The following is a 21703-nucleotide window of genomic DNA, read 5'->3' on the forward strand; positions in this document are numbered from 1 at the left end:
GAAATAATGCCGTTTTTCCTTAAAATTATAGAATATTTACAAGTATTACGAGTGTCACCATAGTAATCGAAATAACAATGAATGACACAGTCGACCATTCTTATTATCACGTTTGTTCGTATTGGAGCAAAAAGTCTCATATACTTAGGGATGTTATTCTAAAATAAACCGTAAATTCGTGCGTTAGGATACATATTCAAAAGCTTAATTTAATAGTTAAGTTAGTTTTCACTAAAATCAAGCTGTCCAATAAAAGGCATAGTTTACTTGTGTGTACTGTTTAGCTTTCGGTTTGAATGTGTTGATTTTGGCGACAGCGGTTTTCATACGAATTATGACATTAAAGCACTTCTATGTGTCTTGTTATTTAGATTTCTATGTACTTAGCAGTCACTTACTGATAATATTTTCAGCGTGAGTGATAAAACAACAAAATTACGGTGCTCTACATTATGTAAAATTAACACGTAGGCGTTGGTTTTGTTATTTATAAATTTTAAAGTTTATATTTCAAACATGCATGTTCTCTACGATGTCTTTCAGTGAGTTTAATAAAGAGCCTAGGCTCTTTAAAAAATAGGTTTCCTGTTCTTCTCACGATTCTTAAGTATATAACGATTGATCGATATCGAAAATATTTGAGGAGATAGAAAACTGTATTTTTCATATTCTTTGTTTTAAAGCATGTATATAGATATAGTTTCTTTATTTATAATTAGAATTTCAGAAGTGAATTTTACACTAAAATTTTTATTGTGTAACTAGTGGTCCGCCCCGGCTTCGCCCGTGGTACATATTTAGTATCCTATGTCCTTCTCCTGGCTCTAAACTACCTCCCGGCCAGTTTTCAGCTAAATCGGTTCATCCGTTCTTGAGTTATAAGTGGAGTAACTAACACGACTTTCTTTTATATATAATAGAATAAATAAAAATAATAATTTATTTCATTCGAGTAGTTTTATTTTTGGCATAATCACTTAAATCTATGATATACTATTTACAATGTGTAAATATTTCTATGTTTAGCAAAATAACAGATATAAAACTATAAATTCTATCTTAAAGGCACGAAGCATCTGTAAATACTAAAAAATATATTTCATTAATTCTTTAATAATATTTAACATCTAAAATATTTGTATCACAAATTGCTTTTAATTTTTTTTATGTTTTTTTTTCGCATAGCATCCGCGAAGAACTACAATAATAGCAAATTGTTATGGATATAAATAAAAATTATTAATATAAAATGCTTTCTCTAATTCTCTTATCAAACATAACAATAATATGAATGAAATTACATTAAACCAACTGTCATATTATTCTTTTGTCCCGTCAAAATATTCTTAGCTCTGCAGTCAGTATCAATTAGAAACATTTAACTATAGCTGTCTCTTTTTTACACGTGGTAATTCAAAGTATATAGTTCAAAAGTTCAGACATGACATTTTATAAAAAAAATTAACAAAAGTACACAAGTTAAGTTTTTAGATAGCTCCTATTTCCTACTGATTTTTATCATAGTTTCTTAACAATATTTGTATTACATAATTATGAAAAAAATGAGCAGATCCATTTTGTATAAAATTCTATAAAAAATCTTCTAAAAGTCTTTAACACCACATGATAAAAACATTTTTGTACATAATTTGAGGTTTTATACGCTAAATAATAAATTAAAAGACGAACGATTACAAAAAAGTATTTGAAAACCACAATTTTAGAAGTTAAAAATTTCTGAACGTCTTTTTCCACGATTTACGACAACTTGTATAATCATAAGTACAATAATTATGATTTCATTAGTTTCAATACATATTATATAAATACATATTATTTCAAAAATTTTTGGATAAAAAATAAACAATAAAATAAATAAATTAAACAGTTTCTCTATTCCGCACGTACTTCACGGAGTCATCTCTCGTCATCTTCACTATGGAGCTCCAAATTAGGATCACCAGATAAATTTGTACCACTGAAAAATAAAATAATAATGTTAAATTTGTACCAAATATAATTAAAATTAGGATAAAATTGTTTTTTTTTCATGATCTTTGAAAATATTATTGACTACAAGAATTTGAAATTATCAACATCAAACAGCATTGGAATCAAAGTACACATTATAATACACTAATTTCACTAATATTTGATCGTTTTGTAAAGATTGACTGATATTTTCTACTCGAATGAGGAAGAAGGAAATTCCTACTTAAGGTTTTTGTATTTATTATAATTTCTAAAGTACGATACAATTTTGTAATGAGCTAGATCCTGCTCCTTCTTTTCTTTGACAAGATTTAAGAATTATGGACAAATGTAGAGCATATGGTAATATTAATAAACGTTTATTAAATTTATAGTTTGATAAACTAATGTATTTATAGATTACTAGAGGTCCGCCCCGGCTTCGCCCGTGGTACATATTATTTCGCAATAAAAGGTAGCCTATGTCCTTTCTCGGGTATCAAAATGTCTCCCTACCAAATTTCATGCAAATTGGTTCAGTAGTTTAGGCGTGATTGACTAACAGACAGACAGACAGAGTTACTTTCGCATTTATAATATTAGTATGGATTTCGGTATATATGTCTTTTATCATCAATAGTATTAACTAATCTAATCCTACCTTAGAAACCTGTTCACTGCTTTCTCTTTTATGATTCTGTTAAGGCGACGACCGACAAATTTTCTACGACATTTTTTTAGCGAAATTTAATCGCGCTAGGTGTGTATTCTAGCAAACTATTAATTTCATTAATATTTGATCATTTTGTTAAGATTATCTCATTATTCTGACTTATAATATTTACTACTCGAATGAGGAAGAAGGAAATTCCTACTTAAGGTTAAAGACAGACGTCTTCAAATATTGTTTTATCCACTTAAGCTTATTTCTCATCCATGCAACAATAATATGCTACAACGAAGCGTGGCAGAGTACAGCTAGTTATTCATAGATTCAAGCAGGGGCGTAGCTACCGCCGTATCTGCCGTATCAATTATACGGGGCCCCCAAACAAATTTTTTATACGGAGCCCCGCCAAGGCAAGGCGGATTCAAGCCGATGCGATGGTCTGAATCCAATGTGATGCGTTTTTATTATTATTAACTTCACTTGAATGTTTGTATTTAATCGACAACTTTAGTCTGGATTATCCACTTTAAACGGCTAGATTTAATTCAAACTACACTACTATTCATAATCTAAGAAAGTCGCGTTAGTTACTCCACTTATAACTCAAGAACGGCTGAACCGATTTTGCTGAAAATTGGCAGGGAGGTAGTTTAGAGCCAGGAGAAGGACATATGATACTAAATATGTACCACGGGCGAAGCCGGGGCGGACCACTAGTATACAATATTTTATGCAATTAATCTCAAATTGTCTGAAAGACTGATTTACCGATTTTGAAGATATTTTGTACGCCGATACGTTAAACGTCGTAAATATCGTATAGAATATTTGTTGTAACGCTTACCCAGGAATAAACCCAAGGAAATTGGGAAAGTACTTGAAATCCAAAAATAAACATGCCCCAGAACAAACTAAAGGAAAACTTACTCAATTGGAACAATATCAGGAACAGTTCACCAGCAGACTCCTTGGTGAGGAAGACCAGGCTGTACACGAAACCAATGGCAGAGAATACTATTTCGAAGTACAGGTACACTTTCATGAGGAGCACGTGTTTCTGGAATGTTCCAACATCGATTATGTTAAGTTTTATCTCTTACAAAAGAGCATTTTTGTAAATACATCCTAATACATATGTTGTGAATGAACAAAATACAGAGGCCAATTAATGACAAATTTTCGCATGTGAATGCTTTTGTTACACCCAATAGGTGAGTTAAAATCAAATTAATAATTATTTTTGCAGTACCTAATGTGAAAAAGCAATGCCTTTTAACACACTTTTTGAATCTTGGCCCTTTTGTTATTGAGTTATAAAAACATCTTTTATCTAGCTTTAAAACTAAACCAACTATGAATAATAAAGAGCAGCATCAAAGTCCGCTGTGTAGTTTATGAGATCTAAGCATACATGGGACAGACAGACAGTAGGAAACGACTTTGCTTTATACTTTCTAGTGATGAATCAAAACTCGCAATTTTACTTCAAATCCCTCTTTATAACATACTAGATTTCCGCCCGTGGCTTCGCCCGCGTTTTCAAAGGAAAACCCGCATAGTTCCCGTTCACGTGAGATTTCCGGGATAAAACCTATCCTATGTGTTAATCCAAGTTATCCTCTATATGTGTGCTAAATTTCATTGTAATCGGTTCAGTAGTTTTTACGTGAAAGAGTAACAAACATCCATACATCCATACATCCAAACAAACTTTCGCCTTTATAATAGTATTAAGATTAAGATTAAAGACCCACCTTATGTAAAGCGACGATGAATACTACAGACATAGCAGCTTCCAACACCAATGCTGTGGTATCAGCTATAAGCCGCGGGTATTCCGTGCTGTTCGCTTGATCTGAAGTTCGCACGTAGGAGATGTACATTGATAGCATGATGGTAACTGCGATGGTTAGCAGCTGAAAGGAAGCAGCAATGGATTACGTTAGGGTAGAAACTATCGAATGGAGAGCGTAGGAGGTGTACATTAATAGCATGATTGTCACTACAAATTGCAATTGTTGGCAGCTGAAAGGAAGCAGCAATGGATTTACTAATTGCGTTAGTTGGGCTATCTTTATGTATTTTTTGACATTTAAATAAACTTTTTGTAAAGACATTAAGTCTTTGAAATTGTGTTTCATTTCAAAATGACCTAAGTATCATTCTATTTATACAAAACTATACATATATCCAAGTCCTACTGCCAAGTAAGCCAAGCACCTACTTTTAAACTACGCTGCATAAGTAAAACCAACTTTTACAGTAACTTATCTTGAAAGATAGTTGGAAATGAAGAACAACTTCATATTTATTCCTAAACTAGCGGTCCGCCCCGGCTTCGCCAGTGGTACATATTTCGCAATAAAAGTTAGCCTTTGTTCTTTCTCAGGGTCTAAAGATTATCTGTGCCAAATTTCATCAAAATCGGTCCAGTAGTTTATGCGTGAAAACCATACATACATACATACAAACCTTTCCTCTTTATAATATTAGTATAGATTATATTCCTAAAATAAATCGAAATTTTACACTCCTCGTTCTTGAGATGAAAATAACAAAAAGTTTAGAAAAATAACAGTCACATAGAGTTTATATTAATGCTATTTTGTCGATGTCAGTTATAAATGACATATAATATAATAACTGTAGATGCATATGGGCGTGTAAAATAAACTGTGTTATTGACCTCAACGTAGTTCGCAAGAATTGCATAATTAACACATTATAATAGCAGATTCGCGCGAACAATTTCACTTTTGAGAAAGTGGTCGAAATTCAAAATGGACGACACTTATTAGAAACTTTTTTTCTTTTTTGCATCTAGATATAATGTATCTATGCTTAAATCTATCTATACTTAATAATATAAAGTTGAAGAGTTTGTTTGAACGCGCTAATCTCAGGAACAATTGGAACGATTTGAAGAATTCTTCATTGTTGGATATACAGTATGTACGTGATCATTGATCCCTGAATGCTATCCCTGAATGGTATAGGCTATCCCTGAATGGTATATATCCCTGAATGGTATAGGCTATATACATAATATTTACCACGGGCGAAGCCAGGGCGGACTGCTAATTATTATAGGTACGTTATAAGTTATTAAAAAAAATCTGTTATAATGGATTGAAATCATCATTATGTTCCATAAAACGTAATTTGCTCATTCAATGTACGACATTATGTAATACATTGTATGAGCAGAAAATTATTGTTTTTTTTTTTGTTTTTTAGATTACTACTTGCCTGTAATCTATATATCTATATAATTAAACATATTAATGTACAATGTTTCTAATAAATAATTGAAACTCTAGATTCCATAATAACATTAAACACATACTACTTTATAATTATTTTTTGCCGATTTTATAGTAAACTAGCGGTCCGCCCAGGCTTCGCCCGTGGTACATATGAAAAATAGATGTTGGCCGATTCTCAGACTTACCCGATATGCACAGAAAATTTCATGAGAATCGGTCCACCCGTTTCGGAGGAGTATGCAGACTAACGAGAATTTTATAATATATATAAGATTAATTACTATTTTCTCAAAATAAAATATAATACTTACAAGGTTCACATAAGCGAAGGCAACGAGGCCTATTCTCAGCGGAAAGCAGAAACAGCATCTTGTTAATATCGGTATTTCTACTGAGTCCCGGATTTTGTCTCTGAAAAATAAGATAAAACAAAATTATACAAATGTTAGTTATATCTATATGATATAATTATACAGAAATGCGATTATTTTTGAAGTGAAACTTCTTTAGAGTAAAATTCCATGTTCGCGAAGGAACACACACACTTTTTTTTAAATATATGTAATTTAGTCGTAAGGCAATACAACCTGAGGGCAAAAGCAAGTGTTTCTATTTTCTATAGCTCATCTACTGATTTAGAACATCAGAAATCTCAGAGAAATATGGAAGTTTCAGTATAAAATGTAAAAGCGTTATATGCTATAGGGGAAATACAATATTATATTCATAAAATAAATTAATACCTACATGAAATACAGCAATATAAATGAATAATCTACCCTTTTAACCTTACACAATATAGAGTCTGTTTTGATAATTACAAGTCGATAAACATAGAGATAGAAAATTTTCTATGAAAATACCTACATGATAATGTTATCAAGAGGATTTCCGCCGATACAACAATCAACAATATGGCTATTATGACCATAGTTTTCTGTTCTAAATTAATTATTAGTTGTGCTCCGCGGTTTCACCCGATGTTATATAGCCTATAGCCTTCCTCGATAAATGGGTTATCTCACCGAAAGAATTTTTCAAATCGGAACAGTAGTTTCTGAGATTAGCGCGTTCAAACAAGCAAACAAACTCTTCAGCTTTATAATATTAGTATAGATTATTCTATTAATATTATAAAGAAAATTTGTAGGAATGTTCTAATGTATGAATGTTTCTCCTTCACGGGATCGAATCTGGATTGGCACAAAGGCTAAGTATAAAAGCAAGTTATTAAGTATTTAGGACAATATGGAGATTTGCCAGAACTACACAAAAACGCGTGAATATTTTTTACTCAGTGACTGATTGATATTCTGTTTCATTTTTTTTACTTCTAAGCACTGGGGCAGTATTATCACCTTTTATTTCCAGACAGTTTACGCCCTGAATTAAACTAACTGGCAAATTCATTATTCAACTTATGATCGCAATAGCCATGGCTGGTTGTTGTGATCATAATTTTAATTTGCCAGGCATTTCCATTCATGGCGTAAACTGTCTGGAAATAAGAGGTCATACGGCCCCTGGATCTCTCTTAACCATGCGCGTAAAACTATGATAAAAATCATAAACACCATCTTCTTGTGCCTAGAGTTTCGGTCGTTGTAAATCCGTCTAGGGAAGACTACCCAAAACTTAAAATGTAATCTTAGTTTAATTATTTGGAATAAGATTTTAGAGTAAACAAAAAACATCGCCAATCATTAAACGTAAATAAATAATAAGTATTCATCAAACAACGCGTTTATCTAAACTTCAAAGGTCCCGCAGGAATTCTTTTAATTTATTGATAAGAAATAAATAATATTTGTACAACAAATAATTTCATGTTGACTAGAGAGAATAGAGATAATATTTTAGTATTTGACGTCACATCTTTTCCAGGATTTTGTTATCGTTTAAACTGCACACTGATTGTTTTGTACGTCATTCCCTTTAATTTAACATTTTAGTATACAGCTGACAACAATCTTCAGCTGACTTAGATCTAATGATCTAAGACAGCTGATATAGCATTTAGTTAATCTTATATATATATATATCTTCTTATATATAAAAATGAATCGCAAAATGTGTTGGTAAGCGCATAACTCGAGAACGGCTGAACCGATTTCGATAATTCTTTTTTTATTATATTCCTTGAAGTACGAGGATGGTTCTTATGTAGAGAAAACGTAAATATTATGTACCACGTGCGAAGCCGGGGCGGACCGCTAGTCATAAATAAAATTATTTTGTTTGATATTTATATTAATTGCATATCGGCAAAATCAACCGCTTTATTAGGTTAGTTTATTAAGTTGATAAAAGATTTATTAAAATACTGCGTAGGTAGTTATGATATAAAATAAATTTCCAAATAATTTAATAAACATTTTTTTCTTTTGAAACCAAATTGTTAAAGGTTACCTCTAGAAACAGGTAAAGGCATTGGATCTATTATTTCCTCATGTGAAATAACTTGAAAACGGAATTACTTACGACACTAATTGAATTAAGATGAGCTAATTTATTACCTACCTATTTTATATTTATGTGTTTAAAGACTACTATGTCTCGTAAAATAAAACACACGATCAATTTTCATAGAAAACTAGCGGCCCGCCCCGGCTTCGCCCGTGGTAAGTACATATGAAAAATAGATGTTGGCCGATTCTCAGACTTACCCGATATGCACAGAAAATTTCATGAGAATCGGTCCACCCGTTTCGGAGGAGTATGCAGACTAACACTGTGACACGAGAATTTTATATATAAGATTTATAATGTACACAGCTTAACACAGGTTATTTCAAATCACTCAAATTCATGTCAAATACTTGCATACCTAATTTTGTTAAGGTTGGGTCGCCTAAGATCGGACGCATATGCCGAAAATTTTATACGTACTGTATTTTTTATTTTATTTCTCATGATTCGATGTCGTTTTTCTGTTGCGGTCAACTGTAAATTGATGACAAAAAAATATTGTTTAACCCCTAATTTTTTGGTTTGCGTAGATGCTATCTATCTAAGCAAATTTAGAGCCTAAAAAGCAGACTTTTTTCGACTTACCATCGTGAAGAAAATAACAGTTCGGCCGAAGATCGGACTATGTAGTATCTTCACTTCTATGCGTTTAATAATAATGTTAACATTAGGAAAACATCCGGACTTACGTCCATACATTGAGCATCAATGATTGAGTCAGGAAATTCCTCAAAAAATTTGACAAAGAAGTTTTTTTTTTTATTGCGTTTTTTTAGTCCGGTCTTCCCTCCTCATCCTAATTAAGTTTCTCAAACTTTTATCCTCCGTGTTCTAGGACTAAATAATGAAAATGTACCTAAGGTCTGATAGTCATAGCGTCATTGGATAGTTAAATATATTAAAAGTTAATAATTATTGCGCATTATTGCATAAGGCGCAGTCAAGAGCTAAACTTCGGTCCGATCTTCGGCATTGGGAGGGAAGATCGGATCTTGGGTTGTGAACGTCCTAGGCGTAATCAAAGTATACAGATGGAAAGAGGATTCGCTAATTCTGCCCCAAAATAATTAATTACATTATTTCAATGAAAGTACTCTCCACAATGAGCCATCAAAATTTTGTAGGTAAGATCGGATCGACGATTTTCGCCACAAAATACACCTTTTCTGCTGAATCACCTGTGTACACGTCCCGTCTGGTCGCTGGCCGGCCGCAGAGTGAAGAGAGGGGCAGAACAAAATGGCGGATCTAGTAGTGTTGGTAGCAGTAGAGAATATTGCCTAGTTTGCGAGTTATTCCATGCATCCGATCTTATGTCACATCCGATCTTAGGCGACCCAACCTTAGTATGTAATTTTGTATTCACATTATTAATAAATGTTATGTGAATTAACTCAGGCTATAAACTCTCTAATATGTTAAACAGTGAATAGAGGATAGTGTCAATATTATTTCACTACGTCTTCACTATCATATTGTAATCAATGTAATCTATTTCTGATAAGGTTAACGCGTAGAAAGATGCACTAAGTTTTAGAGGAACTGAGAATATAAAAATTATAATAAACTATAGCTTTGTAGGCATGCGCTTCAAGAACACGTTAGTTTTACTAAGATTTGGTTTAGCAAATTTTGAAATTATATAAAAGCCAATCCAAATATTGATTATGAGGTTTTTATCATTATACAAGCAACGAAAATAGTCACATAGTTACTAGGCAAACAAAAATTATGAAATAAAAAATGTGCCACATTAAAGTGGTAAGTAGTGCTGACTACAGATATAGTATCTACTGTATTATTTATTAATGTGAAAGTTTTTAGCTATATGTAATCGTAGTGACATCAAGCATAGTCTAAATATTAAATTCTGATAAAAATCTACACAAAGACATCTATCACATACGATGGGCACTTTCTCATGACCTACATTAGCATCTGTCCTATTGTCCGGTATTGGTATACTATGGTAGCAATTACATTTCAATTGCTATATATTAAGCGTACTTTGTATTTAAATGTGACTTATTGATTGATTCAATTTGTAACGTTTAATTTAAATAATGAGATGTTCCCGTGTGGTTAGTTTCATCATCATCATCATCAGCCCATATATGTTCCCACTGCTGGGACACGGGCCTCCTATGAGGGTACAGGCCATAATCCACCATGCTGGCCAAGTGCGGGTTGGCGGATGACACATATCGTCGAACTTTTGATTCTTCGACATGTCGGTTTCCTCACGATGTTTTCCTTCACCGTTCGAGCAGTGGTGATGTTACAACATGCGCAGATAAATTGAAAAATCAATTTATTTCCTGCGCGCTCGCCCGGTCTCGAACCCCGGACTTATCGATTCGAAGTCCGAGGTCTCACCACTGAGCCACCACTGCTCTTCGAGCAGATAAATAAATCTATGGATGGAAATAAATCTGAAAGTTTGGTGAAAATAAAGACGTTAGGATGGATGTATGTATGTTTACTAGTCAATCACGCCAAACTATATTATGAACGTATATATATATTATATATATATGTATTTAGTCTGTACAAGGATATTATTTATAGTCTGGATGGATACACAGACAAGATAATGAGCTAGTTATTCGAGGAGTAACAGTAGGTTCATTATTTAGAAATTAGATTATATTTTTAATGTTGGTAATCGAACTTCTGTTTCTGTAATTTTTTGCTTCTTGTTACCAGTAACTGCATTTCGATTATAATGCTAATATAAATCAATTTACTAAGAAGATGACTGTGTTAATTATTTTAAATGAATAAGGCTACGTAAAAAATGAAATGTTTTGCATTAACCACATATATAGTGGGGAAATCCCAATATTTTGCGTGTAAATATTTAATTTTTATTACTTTATAAAATGTCTTATTTATTATGATTACATAGTTTAAACAATTACAAGGTTTATACCCACGCTACCAATCAGTTCATCGTTTACTTTTTCCACTCCACTATTCCTGAAAATCTCATATCTAACCAGACAAACTGTTACACCTAATATGTGTCTCGTGTATCATCACTACATAGTATAAAACAAAGTCGCTTTCTCTGTCCCTATGTCCCTATGTATGTTTAAATCTTTAAAACTATACGCAACGGATTTTGATGCGGTTTTCTTTAATAGAACGAGTGTTAAATAAGAGATATTTTTCAAGCATTTTGCCTTTAAAAATAACGATATGATACAACATATAACAAAAATGTTTAACTATAGGGATAAAAATTGACTTTATATTGTTATTTGATTCTACAGTATCTAAGTACGAGTATAATATGATTACAGATAAATCAGTTAAATATATTATGAAGTGTTTTGAAACGTAATATAATTGTAATATAATAATGGTTTTGCGGTTGTAGTTACGTCGTGATCGTTGTGGTTAATTTGTTCAATGTCAAGCTTTAGTTTCATCTTCCTTTTTTATCCATATTAATTATTACTGGTTTAATATATTAATACATAATTATCGTACATATAATTTACGGTATTAACCGTACACAATACATTAGTATTTAGTTGCAAATATTCAGTATTAAAAAAATATCAAAATTTCGTTCTCCTCTTGCCTACGTCTTATCTACATATTATACTAGCGGTCCGCCCCGGCTTCGCCCGTGGTACATATTTACGTTTTCTCTACATAAAAACCATCCTCGTACTTCAAGGAATATAATAAAAAAAGAATTATCGAAATCGGTTCAGCCGTTCTCGAGTTATGCGCTTACCAACACATTTTGCGATTCATTTTTATATATAAGAAGATTATGTAATATTTTAGCGAACTGGAATCTTTCGTTCACTTTATTTTTAATGTTATAAAAAACTGAATTATAGGCTTAATTTTCTACTTGTAAATTATCAAGTTTTTATGGGTAATTTTAAGGATAATGACATAAAATATAGAGATTTAATTTAATTCGGTGTTTAATTACAGCTTTCTGAGTAGTATGGAAAATAATATCGAATAACCAGTCTAACTGGAATGAAAATAATTTCCATTATTTTTTATCACACTTTGACTCCAAAATAAAGTTATAACTTATAAGCAATTTAAAATAAATAATTACAAATGTAGAGATTAATTATTATTTAATTAATTAATTATTTATTTAATTATATTTTCATTCATTTATTTCTTTGACCATCGCTCCTCCCAATTTTGGGCGGATTCTGTCAATGTGAAATCGAATGTCAAATGAATGTATAAAGATCGTCATTTATTACATTTAAATACATGCGATACTTAACAACAAAGTGAACAATGCACAATTGTACTCTTGGTACAAATGTATTCGACATGCTAGGGAATAATGAGGTATAATTGCGTAGAAAAGTGCATATAAATTATAATCTCTCGTTGTTAAGTATTACACTACTATAGTATGTTAATACACGCATTTTTGGAACGAAATGAGTAAAAATTTACTCCATTATTGTATTAAGACGCAAACATGATAAAAAGAAGAAAATATTCAATCTTGTAAAAAGTGAAGTCCCGTGTCCCGTAGCCGGGGTAAGGGGCAGATGCATTATTCATACATCTGTTTCACTGATCGATTTTCTTTAGGGACAAGTAGGTGATCAGCCTTCTGTATCCTGACAGACCAAGACATTTTTTTTTCTTCGTCTCCACCGGGAATCGAACTTCGTCTCCACTGTACCAAGGAGGCGGTCTCTGAAAGCAATACTATTAATTGCTACTTAAAAATATTATACCAACTAACATAGACACATTAATATTTATCTGAGTTTAACATCCGTCCGTGTTCACAACGTCAACATTTATTATCAAACATAATAGAAGTATTACTAGTTAACATAAAAAGATGCAACTGACATCACAGTTCTTCCTCATTATTCAAGGATGTAATAATTAACAAAATTCTTATACTTACATAAAACATTTCAATTCTTCAATCGTACGAAACTGTTATTCAAAAATGAAATTAAGTATCATGGTCAAATTCCAAAACTCTAAAAATAATAATCATTTTAAAACTATCATGAAAATGAGTGCAAAAGAAACTTTATTTAAACTACATAATTTGAGTAAAAACCAAAGAGCGACCCAGACTTCGAACTAATTAATAACTGTGTCTCGGAAGTCAGTTTCTTCCCTATCATCGCGGCAAATACATAATATTTAAATTCTGCACTATAAAAACTTGATAATTATGTTCATAAAATAAAAAATAAGGTTTTTTAGCACAACAGTACACATTGTCACAGTCAACAGATGTTGTTTCGTAAACAGCGACAAAAATGTCTCAGTCTAGTAATTGTAGATGAGACGATATTTATTTGATTTTCACAATAGTTATTGGCCTTGAATGTATTCCAAAGTGATCGGTAAGGGTTCGATGCCCAGCATGATCGAAGCTCAGAATTTATTGAAGTGAAAACTTCTTTAGCGGCGTTGGGTATAAAATCTTAAACTCGCGTCAGGACACGTGGCCAGATCGAAAAAGCGTAAGACGGATGTTTTTTTTTTTTAGCCCTTAAATGCCATGTGTAAGACGGATACAATTCCAAAATATCAAACATGCTGAACGTTAATAATCTAGTTTTCACTTCTGATGGCACTCCCGGAGTGCAACCCGTCTTTTTTTATTATATTATTTTGTCATCGTTTTTATTATAACAAGTAACTGGGGTTTTAATGTGTGTAAATAGTCTATTGTATTTTGGTAAAACTATTTATAGATATATAGGTACAACTATAGATAGCATTGTCCATAATACGAGTATTCGAATATCTATATCTAATATCTAATCTAATCTAATATATTATAAAGGCGAAAATTTGTAAGGATGTATGGATGTATGGATGTTTGTTACTCTTTCACGTAAAAACTACTGAACCGATTACAATGAAATTTAGCACACATATAGAGGGTAACTTGGATTAACACATAGGATAGTTTTTATCCCGGAAGGATTTCCGGGAACGGGAACTATGCGGGTTTTCCTTTGCAAACGCGGGCGAAGCCGCGGGCGGAAATCTAGTAGATACATATTTTAAATTGATTATTGATTCTGTTTTGGTAGAGTTATATTGTTACATATCATGTTAAGTATACCTAGATCAGTAGGTATATGCAAAGAGAATACAAATACTACAGTATATGTAAAGGTGCAATTAATGAATCTTACGAAAGTAACTCCTTATCAAATGTAGATTGAAAAGTGTGAAACACTAAGAAATAAGAGCCATTCAAAATAACAAAAAATGCATATACGACGATAAGAAAATGCACAATTAGTGATTCTGAAATCGAAATAACTCAAATAGTATCGTTATATTTTAAATAATTAATAATTAAAGGCATATTTGAAATAAAAATAGATTATTATAATGTTAACAAAATCATATACCTAAATGTAAAAAGGTCTCTAGTTATTTTAAAAACATATTTCATAAACGCTATTTCCTACTTCCTATTATTATAAACGTTATCAAAATCACATTGATAAAAATCCTTCAAAATATTATTATAATTAATCAAAAAATCCTTCAAATTATTATTACAATATTAATCAAAGCATCCTGTTGTTTAAATACGGTACGCAGTAACTATTTAGTAATTGAATATGTTCAAATGCGGGTTCTCATTAAAACTGTTTATTGGAAGGCTGTGTTTTTTAAATATACATAGGTGCATCGTCTGAATATATAAATAAACCAAACCGCAATGTCAGTTCAATTTCTTTGTGTTCATTTTGTGTTATCAAGTTTTTTTTAGACATTAAAGCATTGGGTAGGTACATATAAATCTACCACTTCTATCGAGTATAAAACAATATCTTTTATGATATAGCCTTTTGTATTAAAAAAATCATACACTAAATTAGTGTAGAAAAAACGTGAGTAAGCACAGCATAGGAACTTATATTTTTAAAACCGGTCATAGCAAATTATAGCACTATGCTATGCTATGGCTGTGGAAAAAGCAAAATATAACCAGTCTTGTGTTTCCTAAATGCAACTTCAAATAAATACAATGCATTTTTGTTCACGTTGTCAAACCTCATTAAAACATTAAACCTAGTCAATTTAGCTTCAACATAAATACAACATGCAAGGGAATTATAGCTTCCTAGTTATTCACGAAGCTATTGCAACAACGCATTTGATGCCAAATATTATATTACGCTATTGCAATAACTATGACGTTGTTATGCAAATGTTTCATGTACACTACTGGTTTTATATGGGATACTTACGTGGGTTAGTCGGTGGAAGCTTCAATGGAAGACTTAAGAAGCTTATTCTATTTTTGTGTTGTTTTGTAACTAACCTTTTTCGGAAAAACTTTTGAATACGTATCCGTCATCAGCTTATATTATTCGTTATTACTTATTTTAACAAACTAAAACTAAGAGGCAGTATTTAAAAGCTTTCTAGTTATATAAATATTATTTAAGTATAAATTTATAATATTGAAACACGATTTAAATCTTTATTATAAATTTCGTGGAAAGTTTAAAAAATTTAATACGCCTAGTTTTCATTTAACGCAATAGGTATGTAAATTTTTGCATTATCTACACTTGAATCTAGGTTGTTTGATGACGAACATATCAGATTACATATTTCTTTACTACTGAAGTATTTATAAAATTATATGTTATAATATAATGATGTCATTGCAATTAAATCCAAACACATGATTAAACTCACACCTACCTACATAAAAAGTAAAAACTTTCCTATACCCTAACCTGTTTTTTTCGCCGCCTCCTTGGTACAGTGATTGATGCGTGAGCGTAGCACCGAGGGAACCCAGGACGTTCGATTCCCGTTGGAGACGAAGAAAAAAAAATGTCTCGGTCTGGTAGGACACAGAAGGCTGATCGTGATCACCTACTTGTCTCTAAGGAAAATCGATCAGTGAAATAGATGTATAATTCATCTGCCCCTTATCCCACTAGGACTACACTTTTTTAACCCGTTTTTTTTTTATTTATTGTTTTCAATGGAAAAACTCAACATAAAACAACGTATCATATGTTTTTTCTCAACATAACACTGACCTGATATTAAAACAAGCAGACATGTTTGGAAAATTACAACTCTATCAAGAAAACTGTTGCACGAAGTTTGTAATAACATGCGAGTATTGGATTTCAAAGTTATTATACAATATTATATTATATAATCATGTTTTATTTTATGCATTCAAGATTAAGTCTTATCATCACATCGTGATCGCAATAACATAAAGGTAAAAGGTAGTTAATTTTATAACGTAATATTTTTTCTATTTAAATCAAGGTCTTGTATTCACTTTTATAAAAAAGTTAACAAAATATGATAAAAATATCGCTAACATAATTACTTTGTATTTATTCAATAAGAACTGGTTTGATGAAAGAAATCAATTTCCTAGAACCGAATACCAGTAAATTACGTCCATTAGAATTTATAAAAAATATCCATAATTTTTAAGCTTTCTCCATAACTAAAATGTTCATAATATAAAGTTACCTTTTATACTTTTGACCTTTGACCTTTGATCTATAGCGAAACGTTTAGAAATACCACAGTACAAATGCAGATGTTTGACCTTTAGATAGACACGATTTGTTATCACCCTTTAACCCTAGAGTTACGTATCAAAACAACTACTAATTATTTATTTACATTCGAATGATAATCCTCGATAACACGGAAGCGGAATTTTTTTATCTATCATAAGGCTATACTAGCAACATTGTATGCCTTTAAAAAAAAAAGTAAAACATTTATTTTTCTGCTATGTCAAGAAGATATAACTATTTGCCAGTGTCAAGCAAAAAAAACTAGAACATACCTAATTGCCGCAAATTTTTTTTTCGTTTATGTGGTGTCTATCATCGTGTCTATCAGAAGGGCTTCTACATTTTAACGCGGACGCGTGGGTGAACTGAAGGTTCACAGAATTGCCGCCAATTTTCTTCGTGAGAGTTCAAAAAAAGGTTGCATATATTTTCATGTTTTTATAGAAAACTGAATGCTTTTAGTAACTAAATAAATAAAATAAATAAATAAACTAAAGGTATATAATATAAGTAATTCAAAGTTTAATTAATTAATCAAAAAAGTAATCAACTCTACATTTAGTTACGAGCGGTTAATTTGTTCTATTACTTATTGGAATTTACTTAAAATGATTGCAAAAATTTTCTAAAAGTAAAATGTGTTTTTTCTATGTTACTCTACATAACGGTTTTCCACCTTATTTATGGCAGTGGCTGACCGTGACTATGACCGTGACCGTGACCGTCAACTCGGTTTATAATGCTCAGTCGTTTATATACAAATTATAGTATTTATACTATATAAAGACACAAATTACTATATCTATACCATTGAGATATACATATAGAGACGACACCGCTTACATCACTTATGTTCCGCTCAACATAAGCCATATGGCTTAATTGCACGCTCATTTTTTATTTGTTTTAAAGTGAAACGCATCAAAATATATGCCTTCGTGTGTGTTACGATATTGCACAAATAATACAAATAATACGGAAAAGTGACTAACATAACTTTTCATCGGTAAGTACCTAACAAGATAATAATTTTTAAAACTTAGAGCAAAAAAATGGCGCACAGATTTTGTTCGTGGTGTCGTCTCCTCCATACGTAGTAATATTATCTCAATGATCCATAATAATATTATAGAGTTGAAGAGTTTGTTTGAACGCACTAATCTCAAGAAATACTGGTCCGATTTGAAAAATTATTTCGGTGTTAGATAGCCCATTTATAACCGCAGGGTACAGACAGTCGATATATAATTCAGAATGTTTGTTTTATTTAATGTTGAGAGCTACAAACACTGGGTAAAATAAATTTAATCAGTACTTATTTATTAGTAGGAAGAAGGAACTGCAATTAATATAAAAATGTATTAGATATACAATAAATAATTTATGTATTACTTACTACTAAAAATTGTGTACGTGAAACGAATTTTCTTGAAGACGTGTATTAGAAAAGCGCGCGTACAAATATTTTACTAATAGGTAATTGCTATTTAGAAAGGTTTTAATAGCTATTTAATAATTTAATTTCCTCAAACCTAGCCGTTAATAATATATTTTTTGAATCATAGAATACTAGTTTTCCGCCCGCGGCTTCACCTGCGTTTTCAAAGAAAAACCCGCATAGTTCCCGTTCCTGTTTGATTTACGGGATAAAAAGTAGCCTATGTCTTAATCTGGGTCTTCAGCTACCTACATACCAAATTTTATTGTAATCGGTTCAGTAGTATTTGCGTGAAAGAGTAACAAACATCTATCCATTCTTAAAAACTTTTACATTTTAATTTTAGTATAAGATACGAAGTCAAAATATATTTTTACATATAACATTAATGTGATAAATAAAATAGGTACTTAGTTAAAACGTGTATGTAAATATTTACAATATAAGAGCAAAATACTAATTAGTATAACATTTATTGCAACGTAATTAACCTTACATTACTTTTAACCTCTGTTTCTATGAATTCGCTTCTTATCTTATCGGTATTATTTTCCGTATTTTCTTTGATTTATTTACGCATTTCTTTATATATATTTTTTTGTTATTTATTAAACAACTAGCTTACCGCCCGCGGCTTCGCCCGCTTTCTCTAAAACGATTTGAGATTTAAACTATCCTATCTCTCAAGTTGGATCGAACTGCACATGGTGTGCGAATTTTATTATAATCGGTTAAGTGGTTTAGGAGTCCATTGAGGACAAACATTGTGACACGAGATTTATATATATTAAGATTTTATGTACCATAAAAAGTTTAAGAATACATATTTTAATATGTACAAAACAAAACAAAAGTAAAACCTAGTAAGTATATTATTATTAGTCTGTGGTAAAACATACATTCATGTAACATATTATAATTTTTATTGCGTATTAAAATGCTCTACTTCACTATTTGATAACATCAACTTATTATTATAATATTATGTTCTTTACATGAATATTAATACCTATTCCGTTGTTTTATAATCTGAGTTCCGGATAAGACGTAAATGACGATTTTTTAAAACATTTATTTAACTGTTTTGCTATCGCAATCTTAAAAAATACACACAAAAATCTGTATGAAGTCTATTTATAATAGTTAAAATCATGTTCCAAGAGTCATTTGATAACTAAAAATTTAATATTCATCAATTTTGATTCCTATAAAACTACACATCATACATCTATGCATTTACAGGCTTTTCTTAGAAGCGCTTAGGCATCATATTACACAACAATTTTGTACCACCGGTACAGAAAGCAGGTTTTATAGAGAAGGAACTTTATCTCTGCATTGATTAGTAATTTAGTAGTACTTGTACTATTAAAATAAATAATAATTGCGTTAAAAACAACCGACTTCAAACTTGCACTTGCAACATTTACAAATACAGACAAAAATGCTCATAAAAGAAAAACTACTGGGCCTATCCGAATAAAATTTTTATGGGACCAATTCGACACCATCCCGCATCGAACAAAAAAAGAATCACGTAAATCGGTTCAGAAACCACGGAGTAATCGGTGTACATACATAAAAAAAAAAAAAACATACCGGCCGAATTGATAACCTCCTCCTTTTTTTGAAGTCGGTTAAAAATATATACTAGAATCTCGTTCGTACGTACATAGTATAAAGCTTGTTCGAAACATTAATAATATAATGAATAAATCGTATTTAAATCCGTTAAAAAGCTCTTAATTATAAAACAAATAAATCTTTTTTTATGTCAGAGTAGAAGACCCCAATGTCGTAGACCTACTCGTAAGACCGTATAACGTATAACATAGAACTATAAAAATTATTGTATAATATGTAATAATAAAAGTTATTATACTCTATGAATTTTTAGACTGTGACTCTACACAGAGACAAATCAGTAAAAGCACTTTTAAGATTTAATTTTTTTTGTTTGCGATTTAATTACCTGTATACCTCTATACATATATAATTAACAAACTAAATACAATATTGTAATATTTATTTTTGTTGGAAACCCCAAAGAGTTAGAGCCTTCTTGGATTTAATATTATTTGATTAATGATAATATTGTTACTCCTTATCAGTATTTAACCCGATCCTTCATTTGTCATTTTGATGGATAGCATTACAAATTTAAGCATTTTAATTATCTTGAAAGCGTTCTCCGATTGTAATTCATTTTGTTAATTATTTTAAATAATGAAGGTGTTGTTTTACCATTATAATCAAGTATATTATGTATTTTGTATTATCTGTATTGTAAAATTGGCGGGAAAGTTTGTTAAACTTGTTTAATTTTATAATTGTTCTTAAAAATAAAGTGTTTTTATCTTGAAAGTACATATTAAGGTAATAAATTTACATTATCGCAATACACGAAAAATAATGTATGAGTAAAAAGCAAGAATGTATTACTTATAATATTATAAAGCTGAACAGATTTTGTTTGTTTGGTTGAACGAGCTAATCTCAGGAACATCGGCTATTGGTTTGGATTAAAAAAATCTTTCAGTGTTATCTAGTCCAGTCATCGAGGAAAGCCGTAGCCTAGCATCACGTTAAGTCTTAAGAAGAGAGGAGCGGGTAAAATCGGGAGACACAGCTAGTTAATTAATATAGTTTATAGGTGGCATTGTCGCAAGTCGATTAGTCGATTTATTCCAAGTAACCTGTGGTTTGTGAAATTCGAGAGCGGCAATAATAAAACACACAAATTACGTAGAGCACTAAATAAAAAAAAAATACTTTTATAATAAAAACTTAATACGCATAGGTATAATAGTTATATAAAAATCATCCGTTTGATAAAAAAATTGAAACATCTTGCGATTAAACGCGCTACGGAATACTTTTCTCTAACGGTCTATTTCAACAGAAACCTTAATACGTAACACACGGGATGTGACGTGTTTCATCATTTTTCTTAACCTGAAGGCAAAACGCATTATCCACATCAACAATGCTACTGTAATTACGTTCCTCATTTACGGCAGAATCGCACATTTCCTTGCACCACTGACCCGGCGATTAAAAAAGTAAACCACAGAGTAAAAAAGAATCACAGAGTATAAAAAGCGATGCCCGCTATCGGCGGAAAAGGTGTCAAATTCAACTTTCGCTCGCACTTACTTTAAACTCGTTTGTACTGTGGCGGACATAATGGATGCGTCTTTCCCGCGTCGCGATTTCACGATTACTGGCTCAGGGCTCAGGCTCTGGTTCTTCGCTGTAACTTTGTTTACCATAGTCGAGTTCACAGTAATTTTGGTCAGCGGTAATGCATTATTTGTGTACGTAA

The 21703-nt window shown here is 31.3% G+C and overlaps 1 protein-coding gene across 1 annotated transcript; it reads right to left on the minus strand.

Moving 5' to 3' along the window:
* Positions 1-948: 948 nt before the first annotated feature.
* LOC149487269 (uncharacterized) lies at positions 949-21675 on the minus strand. The gene is made up of 5 exons (XM_089697566.1): positions 21535-21675; positions 6219-6318; positions 4396-4557; positions 3569-3698; positions 949-1978 (listed from the first exon to the last, which is right to left on the minus strand). Exons 1-5 carry the CDS (start codon positions 21648-21650, stop codon positions 1881-1883), a joined length of 606 nt encoding a protein of 201 aa, XP_089553692.1. The 5' UTR covers positions 21651-21675; the 3' UTR covers positions 949-1880.
* Positions 21676-21703: the final 28 nt, after the last annotated feature.

The sequence above is a fragment of the Colias philodice genome, chromosome 7 (assembly GCF_061535455.1).
Source record: "Colias philodice isolate Cphi_HAF_F1 chromosome 7, ilColPhil1 Martin Lab GWU primary, whole genome shotgun sequence".
NCBI lineage: Eukaryota > Metazoa > Arthropoda > Insecta > Lepidoptera > Pieridae > Colias > Colias philodice.

Excerpts from the sequence above, each read along its gene's own strand:
- LOC149487269 (XM_089697566.1), bottom strand. The coding sequence starts at position 21,650 with ATGGTAAACAAAGTTACAGCGAAGAACCAGAGCCTGAGCCCTGAGCCA. Across the intron at positions 6,319-21,534 it reads ACAGTACAAACGAGTTTAAA|AGACAAAATCCGGGACTCAG; the intron begins GTAAGTGCGAGC and ends CTTATTTTTCAG. Across the intron at positions 4,558-6,218 it reads CCTTCGCTTATGTGAACCTT|CTGCTAACCATCGCAGTTAC; the intron begins GTAAGTATTATA and ends GCTTCCTTTCAG.